At 41.2% G+C, this 14,331-nt stretch overlaps 1 protein-coding gene across 7 annotated transcripts in view; it reads right to left on the minus strand.

Annotated features, from left to right (window-relative positions):
* The window catches only part of Celf1 (CUGBP Elav-like family member 1), a 71,518-nt gene that overhangs the window by 6,944 nt on the left and 50,243 nt on the right, over positions 1 to 14,331 (minus strand). For 4 of the 7 annotated variants that reach the window (XM_013352657.2, XM_026787670.1, XM_013352659.2 and 1 more), the window contains 10 exons: positions 13,589 to 13,671; positions 13,181 to 13,229; positions 11,058 to 11,192; positions 10,348 to 10,427; positions 9,306 to 9,467; positions 7,022 to 7,097; positions 6,125 to 6,253; positions 5,181 to 5,294; positions 2,245 to 2,430; positions 269 to 412 (listed from right to left, as the gene is read on the minus strand). In XM_013352657.2, the coding sequence (XP_013208111.1) occupies positions 269 to 412; positions 2,245 to 2,430; positions 5,181 to 5,294; positions 6,125 to 6,253; positions 7,022 to 7,097; positions 9,306 to 9,467; positions 10,348 to 10,427; positions 11,058 to 11,192; positions 13,181 to 13,229; positions 13,589 to 13,671 (1,158 nt within the window). The remainder of the gene's footprint in view (positions 1 to 268; positions 413 to 2,244; positions 2,431 to 5,180; positions 5,295 to 6,124; positions 6,254 to 7,021; positions 7,098 to 9,305; positions 9,468 to 10,347; positions 10,428 to 11,057; positions 11,193 to 13,180; positions 13,230 to 13,588; positions 13,672 to 14,331) is intronic. The other 3 variants (XM_026787671.1, XM_005364187.3, XM_005364185.3) reach the window with 3 other exon arrangements.

The raw sequence follows: 14,331 nt of genomic DNA on the forward strand, positions 1-14,331 counted from the left end.
GGGGAAGAGACAGAAATCTTTAATAAATAAATAAACGGAAAAAAAAAGAGAAATTCTTAAAGAACCAATAACATTTTTTTTTTTAAAAAAAATAAGCACCAAACAAAATTTAGCAGTACTCAAAAAAAAAAAAGTGAAGCTCAGAAAAAGGTCATGAGATCTGCCGAGGTCAAACTCAAACTCAGCTTTCTCTGAATTTGTCAGCAGCTTTCTTTCTCAGTGGCAAAACACTTAATTCCACCTGACACCAAAAGAGAAACCAACATACCAAAACACTTGCTCAAGTTTGTCTGCTTGTCTATGAAAACCTTGGCAGACACGACATTCCCAAAGGGCATAAACATCTGCAGCAGGTCCTGGTCTCCAAACTCCTGGGGCAGGTGATAGATGAACAGGTTGGCTCCCTCTGGACCTTTAAATATTCGTTGATTGAAACAGGATCAGTGTTAAGTACATTTATCAGCCAAAGCCAATGGTCTCTCATTCCCATCCATACTAACGCTAGCAAAATCAACAAATTTATTCTTTGAAGGGAACTAAACAGATTCTCTAAATAAAAGGCAGGAAACCTTGCAGTAACTCCAAAATCAGATTTCTTCACTTGCCTATAGCTACGTGTCAACTCCACGTGAATTTAAGATGTCCTTTGTTCTTTTAATTTGTTTTTTGAGACATGATTTTTCTGTGTAACAGCTCTGACTGTCCTCAAATTCATAGAGATCTGCCTGCCTCTGCCTTCCAAGTATCAGGGTCAAAGCTCTTGTGTTCAAGATAGGCAGTCTTATTTCATCATGTAGCTCTAGCATCCTGGAACTATGTAGATCAGGTTGCTGGCCTCAGACTCACAAGAGTTCTGCTTGCCTTTGCCTCAAGTGCTGGGATTAAAGGCATGAGCCACTGTTCTTGGTTCATGAAGGGATGTTAAAGTCCCACCTTGTCAGAGAGGGTATACAGGGGTTAGAAAGAAGGTGGATCTGCACGTACGGTAGCAAAACAGAACTCACAAGGGAATTAGGAAAAGGTGTAAAATGGGTTATATAGTCAAAACAAGTTTCAGTCTGTAATCCTACAACTCAGGAGGCTGAGACAGGAGGATCTTAACAAATTCAAGGTCTGCCTGGGCTCAATAGTAAGACTACCCTGCCTCAAAAGCAAAAACAAATAGGCACCAACAAAAATTAGATTTCAAAGCCAGGAGATGGTGTTGTATGCTTTGAACCCCAGCACTCAGGAGGCAGAAGCCAGCCAGAGCGAGTTCTAGTACAGCCAGGGCTGTTACACAGAGAAACCCTATCTCAGAATTAATTAATTAATTAGGTTTCAGAACTGTTCCTGGATAATAAATTTTTTTAGAAATGTTCTCCCAGTATGGTAGCACTTCCAGCACTGTATAAACTCAAACTCATAGAGTGAATTTTGAATTTAACCATATCTAAACTGTATCCCAATAAAAAGAAAAGACATTTTAAAAATGTGCCTGTGCTTAGCCCTGAACTCATAGCAGAGTACACTTCACTCACAATGTGATTTTCGAATCAAGAGTGACTAAAACAATAAATGACAACCCAGCCTTCTCCAGCCGTGTATGACTCCTAGTGGTCATCAAACACATGGCCCTTTATTGCCATTTCTGTGCCACTGTACTTTCTCCTACACATATACTTGGTTTGCTTTCTCACATCCTCTGGGTCCTGAACACTAGTTCACACACTAAAGCCAGAAGGCTACTTGTTGTTGTTTTGACATTAGTGCCTAAACCATATCAAGCTGTAGTTACAGAAACCCAGTCAAACCTGAATACTAAGGTGTTAGCAGGAACACTGTAGAAACTGTCTCCTAAAGGACACATTTTTCACTCCATCCAACCTACCAACATGTCAGTATCACATCTCAGTATCTCATGTATTAATCAGAAGGAAAAAGTCAAATAATACACCTAAAAGATATGCGTACTTAGATAATCCTCTGATATATTCATAACCCAGAGAAGACTTCCTAAATAAAGATTCTTGACAAAAGACCAGATGCAGTAATTACAATGTCTGTTTATTTCTTTGTTTAAAAACGAGCTTCATCCTAAAAGGATCCATAGGAATTCTGATCCACAACTCCACCCACTAATTGCAAAAGCATTGCAATTCACATTCTTTCTTGGTCTGTTCCTGGCCTTGGCTGGGAAAGTGTTAATCTGGTCACCTATATTCTGTTGCCCCAAACTTCACCTTCCAGTTCTGGTGCACTCACCTTCCTTCTGGCTTCCAGCAGCACCGATACTCTGCTGGGTCAATAAATTCTGGTTGTACAGAGTGGGGAGTGCTGCCGCAGCATATTGCTGGATACCAGAATATGCCTGAGTGAGGGCCTCCATGGTGCTCCCAGTGCCATTGGAAAGGCCACTGCTGCCGAGACCACCATTCAATGCAGCCATTCCTTTGTTGGAGGAAGAACAAGGTTAATATACTGGAAAGATTCAATGGATGCTGAAGACAAATATATTTAAGTTACTAAAAAAATGGACCCCTCCCTGGTTGTAGGAGGTCCTGTTTATGTGTTGCTTTCATTGGTTAATGAATAAAGAAATAGCTTTGTGCCCATGATAAGGCAGAACTTAGGTAGGTGGAGAAAACAGAACTGAATGCTGGGAGGAAGAAAGCAGAGAAAGATGTTATGGAGCCGCCAGAGACAGACATGCCGAATCTTTCCTGGTAGGCCATAAACTCGTAGTGATATACAGATTAACAGAAATGGGTTAAATCAAGATGTGAGAGTTAGCCAATAAGAGGCTAGAGATAATGGGCCAAGCAGTATTTTAATTAATACAATTTCTGTGTGGTTATTTCAGGACTATGCTAGCTGGGCCACATAAGCAGCCTCTCCATGCAATTATCTCCCCGCAAAGTTTGTCCTTTCATCTCCCTCTTAACTTCCACAGACGGAGACTAGTTGTGTGACTGGTTCCATTTCAAGATGCTTCACTGCTCTCCTCGTTACTGTTTTCTAGCATACAGAAGGACTGACAACATTTACAAATGCCTATGTCCATTTTTTTATTGTTGGCTGTTGTAATAGGAGCGGCGCACGGACACTGTATTCTTTTAAATACTGCTTGGCCCATTTCTATCTAGCCTCTTCTAGGCTAATTCTCACATATTAATTTAGCCCATATCTAATCATCTGTGTAGCATCGGTCTTACGGGGAAGATTCTAGCCTACACCCATCCTGGGTTGGAGCTTCATCACGTGTGTCTCAGAGAGCAGAGCTATGCGTCTGCCCAGGAGTGGGGAGCATGGCGTCTCTGCTCCAGAGCGTAGAGCTGTGGAGTCTGAGCTCACTTCCTCTCCCTCCCAGCATTCTGTTCTGTTTACTCCTCCCACCTATGTTTTAACCTATCAGGGCAAGCAGCTTCTTTATTTAATTAACCAATGACCTTCCTCCATCACTTCCCCTTTTTCTGTTTAAACAAAAGGAAAGGCTTTAACTTTAACATAGCAAAATTACATATAACAAAACAGTTATTAAGCAAGAATTACAGTTACAATATTTATATCTACCTTATCTTTTATCATAACAATGGAAAACTATAACTAACCATTCTTCAAGTTTATCAAAGACTCCAGAAGAATGATGGGGGGAGAGTCTTCTGTTTTGTGTTAATTTCATTGGTTAAGTAATAAAGAAACTGCTTGGCCTCAGAGGTTAAAACATAGGTGGGTGGAGTAAACAGAACAGAATGCTGTGAGAAAGAACCTGAGTCAAGGAGTCGCCATGATTCTCCCACTCCAGACAGATGCAGGTTAAGATCTTTCCTGGTAAGCGCACCTCATGGTGCTACATAGATTATTAGAAATGGGTTAAGAGGCTGAAACTAATAGGTCAGGCAGTGTTTAAAAGAATACAGTTTGTGCGTTGTTATTTCGGGCATAAGCTTGCAGGCAGCCGGGGTGCTGGGGACGCAGCCCCGCTGCTCTTATTACAACAGTTGGCTATTCTATCTCTTCTTCATACAAAGCTGGAATATGGTAAAGTCAGCCCCAGATTGAGTAAATGCTAGCATTAAAATAGTATTCAACATTTACTGAACATGTTCTGTGTGCCAGGCACTGAACTAATTGTGCTCATCTGTCCTTTCCTATGCTCTCATTTGCTTGTTTATTCATTCATTAACTTTTTCTTTTCTTTTCTTTTTTTTTTTTTTTCGAGACAGGGCTCCCTTTGTGTAGCCCTGGATTTCCTGGAACTCACTCTGTAGACTGGGCTGGTTTTGAACACACAGAGATCCACCTGCCTCTGCCTCCCAAGTGCTGGAATTAAAAGTGTGCGCCACCAACACCAACTGACTCATTTAACATCACCTTCATAAAGTGTTATTTTGCATTTTAAAATTTTGTGTGGGGGCACTAGAGAGATGGCTCAGAGGTTAAGGGCATTGACTGCTCTTCCAGAGGTCCTGAGTCAATTCCCAGCAACCACATGGTAGCTCACAACCATCTGTAATGAGATCTGGTGCCCTCTTTTGGCCTGCAGGCATACATGGAGGCTGAACACTGTGTACATAATAAATAAATAAATCTTTAAAATGAAATTTTGTGTGGGTATTTTGTCTGTACATATGTGTATGCACCACAAGTATGCAGCACCCATTAGGTCAAAAGGGTATCAGATTCTCTGGAATTAGAGTTACATAGAGTTGTGAAACCAATCATGTGGGTGCCGGGAATCAAACTCAGGTCCTCTGGAATAGCAGCTAGTGCTCTTAAACAGCCGAGCCCTCTCTCCAGCTGCTCGTTCAACAACTTCTATTTCTTTTTTGGTTTTTCAAGACAGAATTCCTCTATGTAGCCCTAGCTGTCCTGGAAGTCACGCTATAGAGCAGGCAGGCTCCAAACTCATAGAGGTCGGTCTGCCTCTGTCACACAAGCACTGGGATTAAAGGCACATGTCACCACCACACGGCATCATTAACTTCTTAAGCACCCTTCACAGTATTCTATTACTTCTACATCATGGGTGAGAAAATGACTACTAGAAGGTGGCCCAAGGTTACAACCAGCTAAGTAGCAGAGTCTGGATCTCCCTCAGAGATAACAAAACCCTGATTATTTCTAACACCGGTACTGGGTTAGTTTATGATGTGCCATTTATAAAAGAAGCCAGATGACGGCCAGGGGCTGCCCATTACCTGCCAGAGAGCCCACGTTGAGGCCAGCTGTTGCTCCAGCTAATGTCTGCAGCGCTCCAAGTGAGGCTATGGGGTTGACAGAGTTACTGCTGCTGGAGCTTGGTGAAGACCCTGCTATTAGAAATCCAGGAGTTAAATCAACACTTGCCTTCTCTTGCCAACAAGAACCAAAGCACAAGAATGATCCAATCACTGAAACGACACCTGAGGGTGGCTCATGGGTAAAGGTGCTTGGCCACCAACCCCGAGTTCCATTCCTAGGCACACCAAGTGGAAAGAATCACCTGCTACAAGTTGTCCTCTGCTACACAGGTAATGTGGCATGTGCATATTCTCGCACTCACAAATACATAAACACGTGCATGTGTAGTATCATTCAATTTTTTATTTTACTTAAAATTGTATAGATGTGTAATATATACATGAGAATATAGACATGCAGAGGCTAGAAGTTTTATTCTCTGGAGTTAGAGACTGCTTTGAGTTGTCTACTGTGAGTGCTAAGAACAAGGTCAGGTCTGATGAAAGACCAGTACATGCCGTTAACCACTGAACCACCACCTCTCCTGACTGAGTAATTTAAAAATTCTTAATGAAGAGCAAAAACAAACAAAAAAGTCTAAAAAGGGCGTGATCCACAAATCTTTAATCTTAGCACTTGGGCAGCAGAGAGAGAAGGATCTCTTTTCAAGTTCAATGCCACCTCAGTCTACACACCAAGTCTAAGACAGCCAGGACTCACACAGACAGAGAGAGACCCTGTCTCAAAAATAAAACAGGGGTTGGGTAGAGGAAGACACCAAGATGAAGAACTCTGAATCTTCATTCCTAATACAGTCCAACTGGATATTTGTTAATTCCTTTCTAAGATGCCATGCCCCTGCCCTTAGTCTCTGACTTCAGAGATCTGTCCAAGGAACACAATGCTCCCTATTGCCCCTTACCTGAACTGGTGAGGACGCTGAGGGGACTGCTGGATGTAGTGAGGGCATTGGTACCACTTGGTGTATTCTGAGCTGCACTAGCTGCAGCAGCTAGTGCAGCCAAATTCTGTAGCTGCATTGCATTTAACCCTGCAATATCCAGAAAAAGACATCAGCCAGCAGAGTAGGTGGCCAACATTAACTTCAGCAATGCCTGAAAATGGTCCCAGACAAAGAGGAACTATTCTATGTAAGAATATACTTATTTTCTATATTTTCCATAATATACTATATAACTTCAAAAGATCTAGCTGTCATTCAGTAAGAAACTTTAAAATGCTGGGGTTCTCTCTTATTATATATGCTTAGTTCGACCCCACTGCACAGGCACAGGCTGCTGTCGGACTACTCACATTCTGCCTCTTCATTCTGTTATTTTGCTATAAACCATGTTATTTATAATTTACATTTTCCATGCATCTTTTTTTTCAACACAGGGTTTCATGTATCTTAAGAGCAACAATAACAGCATGAATTCAGAAACACAAAAGCTCCTGAGTTCTAGCAGCATTGATAAGCTTTTACACAAAGTCAATGAATGTTACTTTATTATATAGGGCTCCTGAGAGGTTTGTCTGCATCTGAATGGCCTAACCCTGGATGGTCCCTAAGGGTTCTTGGTCAATTTCCTTCCCCAACAGTGACTTAGAATAAAATCTACCAGACAACAAAAGAGCAATGCAGCATCAACTAACTAACAACAGGGCTACATAATAGAGACAAGAAATTTTGAGTGCTAAGATAGTTACCATATGTAATGAGTGAAAAAGTTTTGGCAGAAATAGTGCAAAACTCAGACTGAGGCAGCTGTAGGTTGGCCCGTGCACTGCTGCTCCTCTGCAGCAGTGAAACACTTACCTCCCATTGGGTGAAGGCTGCTCAGGGTGTTGAGGTTCCCAGAGGAGGCAGTCTGCTGAAGGAGCTGCAAATAAAGCTAGACATTACACCAAAAAACAGAACAAGAGTGAGAGTGAGGGCTGGTTCTGCATCTGGGATAACTCTACAGCACAGCACAGCACAGCACAGCACAGCACAGCAAGAGTGCAGAGGTCCCCAGAGAGAAGAAAGGAAGACAAGATCCCAAGCCAACAGACAGAAATACAAGGCTGATGACTACACCTGACAAGGGCACACAAGCTAAAGCCCGAGTCCAGGAGACTGCTCACTGGAGAGTGAGTTAAGCTTAAGTCTCTGGGCAGCAGAATACAGCACAGCAAAGAACAAAAGGAACAGAGAGAAATAAACTAGAACTAAGCATCAGCACACCTCATGGCTTATAGGCTATTTTCTAGTTTCTTTCTTTCTCTCCCATGCTCTCCAAGTGAGGCCAACACAACATGTTCTTTAGGTTACAACCATTATGTTTATTTTATTATTATGTTGTTTGCTTGAGACAGGTTCAGACTATTTAGCCCTGGCTGATCTCAAACTCATTATGTAGACCAGGCTAGCCCAAAATTTAGAGATCCACCCATCTCTCTGCCTTCTCAGTGTTGGGATTAAAGGTATACACAACTACATCCAGCTTTCCACTTAACTAGTCTCAGTTATCACACTGTATCGCACTGCAGTATTTCTGGCGCGTGCATGTATGTGTGGAGAAGAGACGGCCTTTCTTTTATGTAGCTCTGGCTGTCTAGACCTCACTATAAAGATCAGGCTGGCCTCAAACTCAGAGAGCTGTCTCTCTGTCCCCTAGTACTGGAATTAAAGGCATGCACAACCACATCTGGCAAGAAGTCATTTTCAAAGCATTATTCTGGTGGAAAACTGCAGTATCTCTCAACTTATTGTTTCCAGTACTAAGAAATAATTCAATCTACTGGAATATACACAACAATCTTTTACCTTTTTCCTATCTACTTTTTGTTTTGTTTTTTTGAGACAGGGTTTCTCTGTAGCTTTGGAGCCTGTCCTAGAACTCACTCTGTAGACCAGGCTGGTCTTGAACTCACAGAGATCCGCCTGCCTCTGCCTCCCGAGTGCTGGGATTAAAGGCATGTGCCACCACCACCTGGCTTTCATTGTCTAATTTTAAAGATATACTAGTTAGAATAAATTAGTAGTTTGGAAATTTTAGAAATATGGAAACCAATGATTATCAAGTTAACTAGAACTCAGTATGGGCCAACAGAAATATTATCTTTCCTGTTTCCATACAGAATCAGTATTTGAAAGAATGAGGAATGAATGACTGCTATTAGTTATGCCTTTATGTGCACTTCCAAACTATCCACACAGAGTTAAGGTTTCACCATTTACAGCTTCAGAGAAGACCTTCTCTTTCTCTCTGAGACAAGATTTCAGTATGGCCAGGAACTCACTGTACGTCACAGGGTGGTGACCTAGAACTCATGATCTTCCTGCCATGGGCTCCCAAACACTGAACTATAGCCATGTGCTAATATGTCAAAGATGTCCTTTCCTTTGTGTCTCACAATTCTAATCATTCCCTGTGAGATTATTATTCACTATAATCTAAATAATAGATTAGCTGGATCTACTTTTAGACTCTATAACTAAGTCATTAACAGAGAAATTAATTAATTTACAATTTGGCAAATGCAACAAATACGTACCTACATTTCTCATTTAATAGTATCCATTTTAATCTCGGGATCTTTCAGTCTGCTCAAAGATACATATATCATGCTTTTAGGGAAGACTCAATAAAAGACTGATGAGCTGAGTGGTGGTGGCGCATGCCTTTAATCCCAGCACGGTTATCTCTGAGATCCACATGATCCTGGTCTACAGAGGGAGTTTCAGGACAACCAGAGTTACTATATAGAGATACCCTGGTCTTGAAAATCCCCCCCCCCTTTTTTGGTACCTACTACATCTTGTAGAGAGACACAGAAAATGATAGTGAACAGTGAAGTTTTTTTTTTATGGATATCTCTTGGAGGCAGGGAAACAAGAGACATTTATAAATATTTATATTAAAATCATACTTTCACTTTAATTGTAGGAAAATCCTCAAGATTAAACCATAATGGAGACAGGCATGACTTAAATGACACTGCCTAAACTTCTACACAGAATCTCTACATGCCAAGTTGCAAATGACAGTTAGCTAGAGACAACAGAAGAAACAGCTGGGAGCTTGCACAGTCTGCAGAAAGCAAACCACACAACTCACTGCTAAGTACTGGGGCCCCAGAGTGTTCAGACCAGCCAGGTTTCCCCACACAGATGCTGCGCTGATCTGCTGCATCTGCTGCTGGAGCTGCTGGGCCATTCTCTTCTGTTCTTTGTCCTTCTGGGTGTCAGCAAACTTGACCACCATGGGTGATGAGCAACCCTATGAAAACATCGAAACCAAATGGTCAGATTCCTTCTTTAGGGGCAAGGGAAATGGCACAGTCAGTAAAAAATTACTTATTGCCAAGCCTGATGACCTGAATTTTATCATCGAAGCCCACAGAGTGGAAGGGAAACCAACCCCTACAAATTGTCCCGACTTCTATATGCATGCTGTAGATGGACAGGAACACATAGTGACGGATGAACACATGGACACACACACAGAAAATTAAAACAACAAAATTTTCTCCGGGGTTGGAGGAGGAAGTCATCCTTTTGGTTGATATGAAGGTTGCCTTATAATTTATACCACCCTCACTTTTTTGATAGATAACAATGGCAAAAGACTATTTCAAATAATCATTTTCTGCTTATTATTTTTAAAACAGGGAGGTCTTACCATGTTCCTACAACTGGTTCTTAGCTACTGGGTTCCAACTGTTCCTGTCTTAGCCTGAATCACTAACCTATAAGCATTCATCATATCTAGCTCTAATATGTTAGCTTTTAAAAGATTTACTTTTCTATGTGTATGAGTGTTTTCCCTACGGTATTTATGTGCACCACACGCATTTATGGTGCCCAAGGAGGCTAGAAGAGGGTGTTGAATACAATTGCAACTATAGTTACAGATAGTTATGAGCTACCATGTGGATGCTGGGAATCAAACACAAGTCCTCTGCAAGATCATTAAGTGTTCCAAACCACTGAGCTCCATGATCTTAAACTTAATATTTCAGACCTTAAGGTAGATTGATTATGTTTTGAGTTTCAGGGTGATCTGGTGTTGTACATGTTGCTAGACTTCGATAGGTTTGTCAGGCAAGGGATTTTCCTAGTAAAGGATTTTTCTCCTCTTCCAGCTGTTTGCTCCTTACCTCCATGGTTTGTGCTTGGTGCATTGCTTTGATAGCTGTCTGTGCCATGGTTCTTGTTGTAAAAGTCACAAATGCACAACCTGGCAAGGAAATAATCAATATTCATTTAGAGATTTATCTATCAGACATTGACTAAACGTTTAGCTTATTGTGTATTAACTACCATGTTAGCAATCAAGTTTAATTATACTTTACAGGGTTTCACAAACTGGCACTAAGTGCTACCAAGGAACCACAAATAGGAAAGCATGATTAAAGGAGAAGAATCCCAGTTCATGCTAAACAGCAAATCCAAGGAGAAAATGGTTCCACTTTGGACATCAATATCCTCAGCAGTCAAGAGAAATTGAGAAGACAGAACTCCTTAAACAGGACTAGGAGAATACAAGAGTGACCAACTGGTTTGGGCATGGTGGCACACACCTTTAATCCCAGCTCTCTGGAGGGAAGAGACAAGTCTGAGGTCAGCCTGGTCTACAAAACAAAGCAAGTTCCAGGACAACCATCAAGGTTACACAGAGAAACTCTGTCTCCAAAAACAACAACAGGAAAGAATAAAGGAAAACAAAAGGGAGCAACTGGTGAGAGGAAAGACAAGGCAATCTCATCTTCCATGCTGGTTCCATCTATCTGTCATTCACTAGTCCATTTAAATCAGAGACTGTAATTTAAGGCAAGAATCTTTTTTAAAAGCTATAAAAATGTACCACCTCGGCTTAAGCCATCAGGTCCCCGCAATATCCGGCATTCTTCAATCTGTCCAAATGAAGAGAACATGACTCGGATGTCATTTTCAGTACACTTCTTGGAAATCATACCAATAAACAGCTTCCTGTCTTCCACAGCTAAAAGAGTAAAACACAAAAGTCTTGGATATCATCACTAAAAGGCAGGTAGTATAGAATCAAGAGCAAAGGGGCTGGAATCCTGGCCATGTCGCATATCATCCACCTCACAGATTTCTTTTCCCTCGTCTGTTTCCCCCCTCCCTCCTTCCCTTTCCTCCCTACCCACCCTTCTTGTTTTGAGACAGGGTTCCTCTTTGCAGCCCTGGCTGTCCTGAAATTCACTCTGCATACGAGGCTGGGCGCAATTTCACAGAGATCACCCTGCCTCTCCCTCCCAAGTGCTGGGATTAAAGGTGTACACTGTGCCACCATTACCCAGATCATCTTACAGACTCTTTTTTTATTTTTTTTTTATTTTTTTGTTTTTAGAGACAGGGTTTCTCTGTGGCTTTGGAGCCTCATCTTACAGATTCTAAGACACTTTCTTCCTCCCATAATTTCATATCAATGGCATAAAACTATATAACCTGATGTAGTTATATACATAACTATGTAACAACAACGGTAACTTAAAATTATACATATATGGAAGCATTTGCATAAAATATGGAGAATTTGTGCTCTTGTTCAAGTTATTTCACCAATTTGTTTGATTAACAATAGAAAGATAGCCAGGTTACCTCAAAGGCTAATCTTGCAGGTATAAAAATGCAAAAGTTTCTTGCATTTTGTCATGTGTGCTTCCTTCTAGCAATACCAGGAGAAAGTTTTCACACTTGATGTGACCAGGGAACAGAAGTCTCTTTAGTGGGAACTTCCTACTTTTCCGACATTTAAAAGTCTCCCTTAAACTGTGAATGTCAAGGATTAATGTCTGTTTGCCTGCCCCCCCCCCACCTTTTTTTTGAAACAGGATCTCTCTATGTAGCCCTGGATGTCCTGGAACTTGCTATATCAACTAGGCTGGCTTCAAACTCAGAGACCCTCCTGCCTCTGTTTCCTGAGTGCTGGGTCATTTGTGTTTCTAACTGAAACTCTTGAGAATTCAAAATTAACATTCTAGCCTCTGAGCTTTTTACAGCATTGTTCTGTTGTATTTTGACTAAATAAACCTTAATGACCCATTTGCCATCCAATTTTAAGTGAAGATTTATGAGAAATCTGCATAATTTCCACAATTTCACTCAAGAAGGCACCAAGCATAGCTGTCTGTCAGTAACCCCTTGAGACAGTCTGCCATTTTCTACATATGTTTTTCCAAGCTGTTTTGGGACAAAGTCCCTGAGCTTTCCCGCTGAACTAGTCAGACTTTCATTTTCTTGAAGCGTTCAGTTGTGCGAGTGAAACAAGGATTTGTAGAGCTTTCTGACCACCATCAACTTCAATTTTTCTGGCTGTCATTATAAATTGCTTCTGCAGATGATGTTTTAAGTTTGAGTTCATCCCCAGCTCCAAAGTAGCCTGTTGCTGGACTGCAGAATCCTGGCAACTGTACTGACCGTGGCCTTGTCCCTACTCAGCTCAGGAAGTTCTGTCCTAAAGCATTAGCAAGTCTCCTTTTTCCAGCTGCTTCACTTTGCTTTTAAACCCTGTCCATAAGAATCCTAGGTTTTCTGTTTGTGAATCTGACTGTTTTTGAGATATGGTCCCATGTGGCCCAACCTGGCCTCAAACTCCTAAATAATCCAAACTACATTGTATACTCCTGCACCTGGCTAATTCATCCTAATATGCAATATTTCTATTAACTCTATTTTTCTCACTTATTTATCATAATTGAGACAAAGGAGACTTGTTGTTTTGTTTTTCACCAACAACAGCCTTGACTGTCCTAATTTGCTCTATAAACCAGGTTGGCCTCAAACTCAAGAGATTTACCTGCCCCTGCCTCCCAAGCGCCATGATTAAAAGTGTGTACTTCCACTACCACCCAGCTCAAAGGAGACTTTTATAGGACAATCCATTAAAAGTATCTTAAGAATAGCCAACAGGGAAGAAAAAAAAAAAGAAACCTCATGTAGAACAGCCTTGATGTGCTTACTTACCGTTGTTCTTTTCACTGTCAGCAGGTTTCATCTGTATAGGGTGATGCATCTAAAAAGGAAACCCACTGGTATTATTCTCTAAACCCATTAGCACCTTCCTAAAATAAAAAGACTCTAAAGGGTATACCAAAACAACAGCCTTTAGAATTCTCTGAACTCATAGCTGCCCAATGATCTTACTTACAAAATACAAGAATAGACAGAACGTGAATCATAAACTTAAAATATGCAAGACTGTTGGCAGTGAGGACAACTTTTGGTTGATCTCTGAAATGTTCCCTTTATAGTCTCCTTTTCACAGCAATTACCTTTTCTCCAAATGCTTTCCACTCTGTGCTTGACAGGCACAAGCATGTCCTATGCACAAAAATGGAAACAATGCCATTTTTACTTTTAAGAGCCTCTTACCCCAGGGAGGACCTTCATGTTGTGAAGAGCATTCTGAGCTTCTAATGCAGCTTTACGGGTGTAAAATGTAACAAAACAGCACCCTGAATAAAAAAGATTTTACAAAATCAAATCAGTGCCTTGAAAGCAGACAATTCTTATAACATTTCTATCACCACACTACCTGCAGAACTTCAAGAGAGAAAAGAGTTTATTAAAACTCAAGAGGAGGAAAAGGGCATTATCTTTTTTTTTCTTTATTTTTCGAAGCAAGGTCTCTGTGTAGCCCTGGAACTCACTCTGCAGAGCAGGTTGGCCTCAAATTCAGAGATCCACCTGCTTTTATCCCCCAGTGATAAGATTAAAGGTGTGCACCACCACCACCCATCAAAGGGCCAAATGCATCTGCTGCTGTGATCTCTTGAAGAGTCTAACTTTTCTTTCCATATCTACTTTGTAAGCTACTACCACCATATTCCCTACAGTAAGCCCTTCTCAGTTGATCTTGTAAGGCGTTCTGTAGCACTTACTCTAGTCAAAAACCTCACGTGCTAATTTACTTACTATTTCAAGCATTCCATTCCTAGATCAAATGAGACACATCTGAGCACCTTACAAATCATCTTTTTGGATTAAAAAATATAGCTTAAAAAAAGAACGCCTCTCCGGGCGGTGGTGGCGCACGCCTTTAATCCCAGCACTTGAGAGGCAGAGGCAGGCGGATCTCTGTGAGTTTGAGACCAGCCTGGTCTACAAGAGCTAGT

Source organism: Microtus ochrogaster (genome assembly GCF_000317375.1).
Source record: "Microtus ochrogaster isolate Prairie Vole_2 chromosome 14 unlocalized genomic scaffold, MicOch1.0 chr14_random_1, whole genome shotgun sequence".
NCBI lineage: Eukaryota > Metazoa > Chordata > Mammalia > Rodentia > Cricetidae > Microtus > Microtus ochrogaster.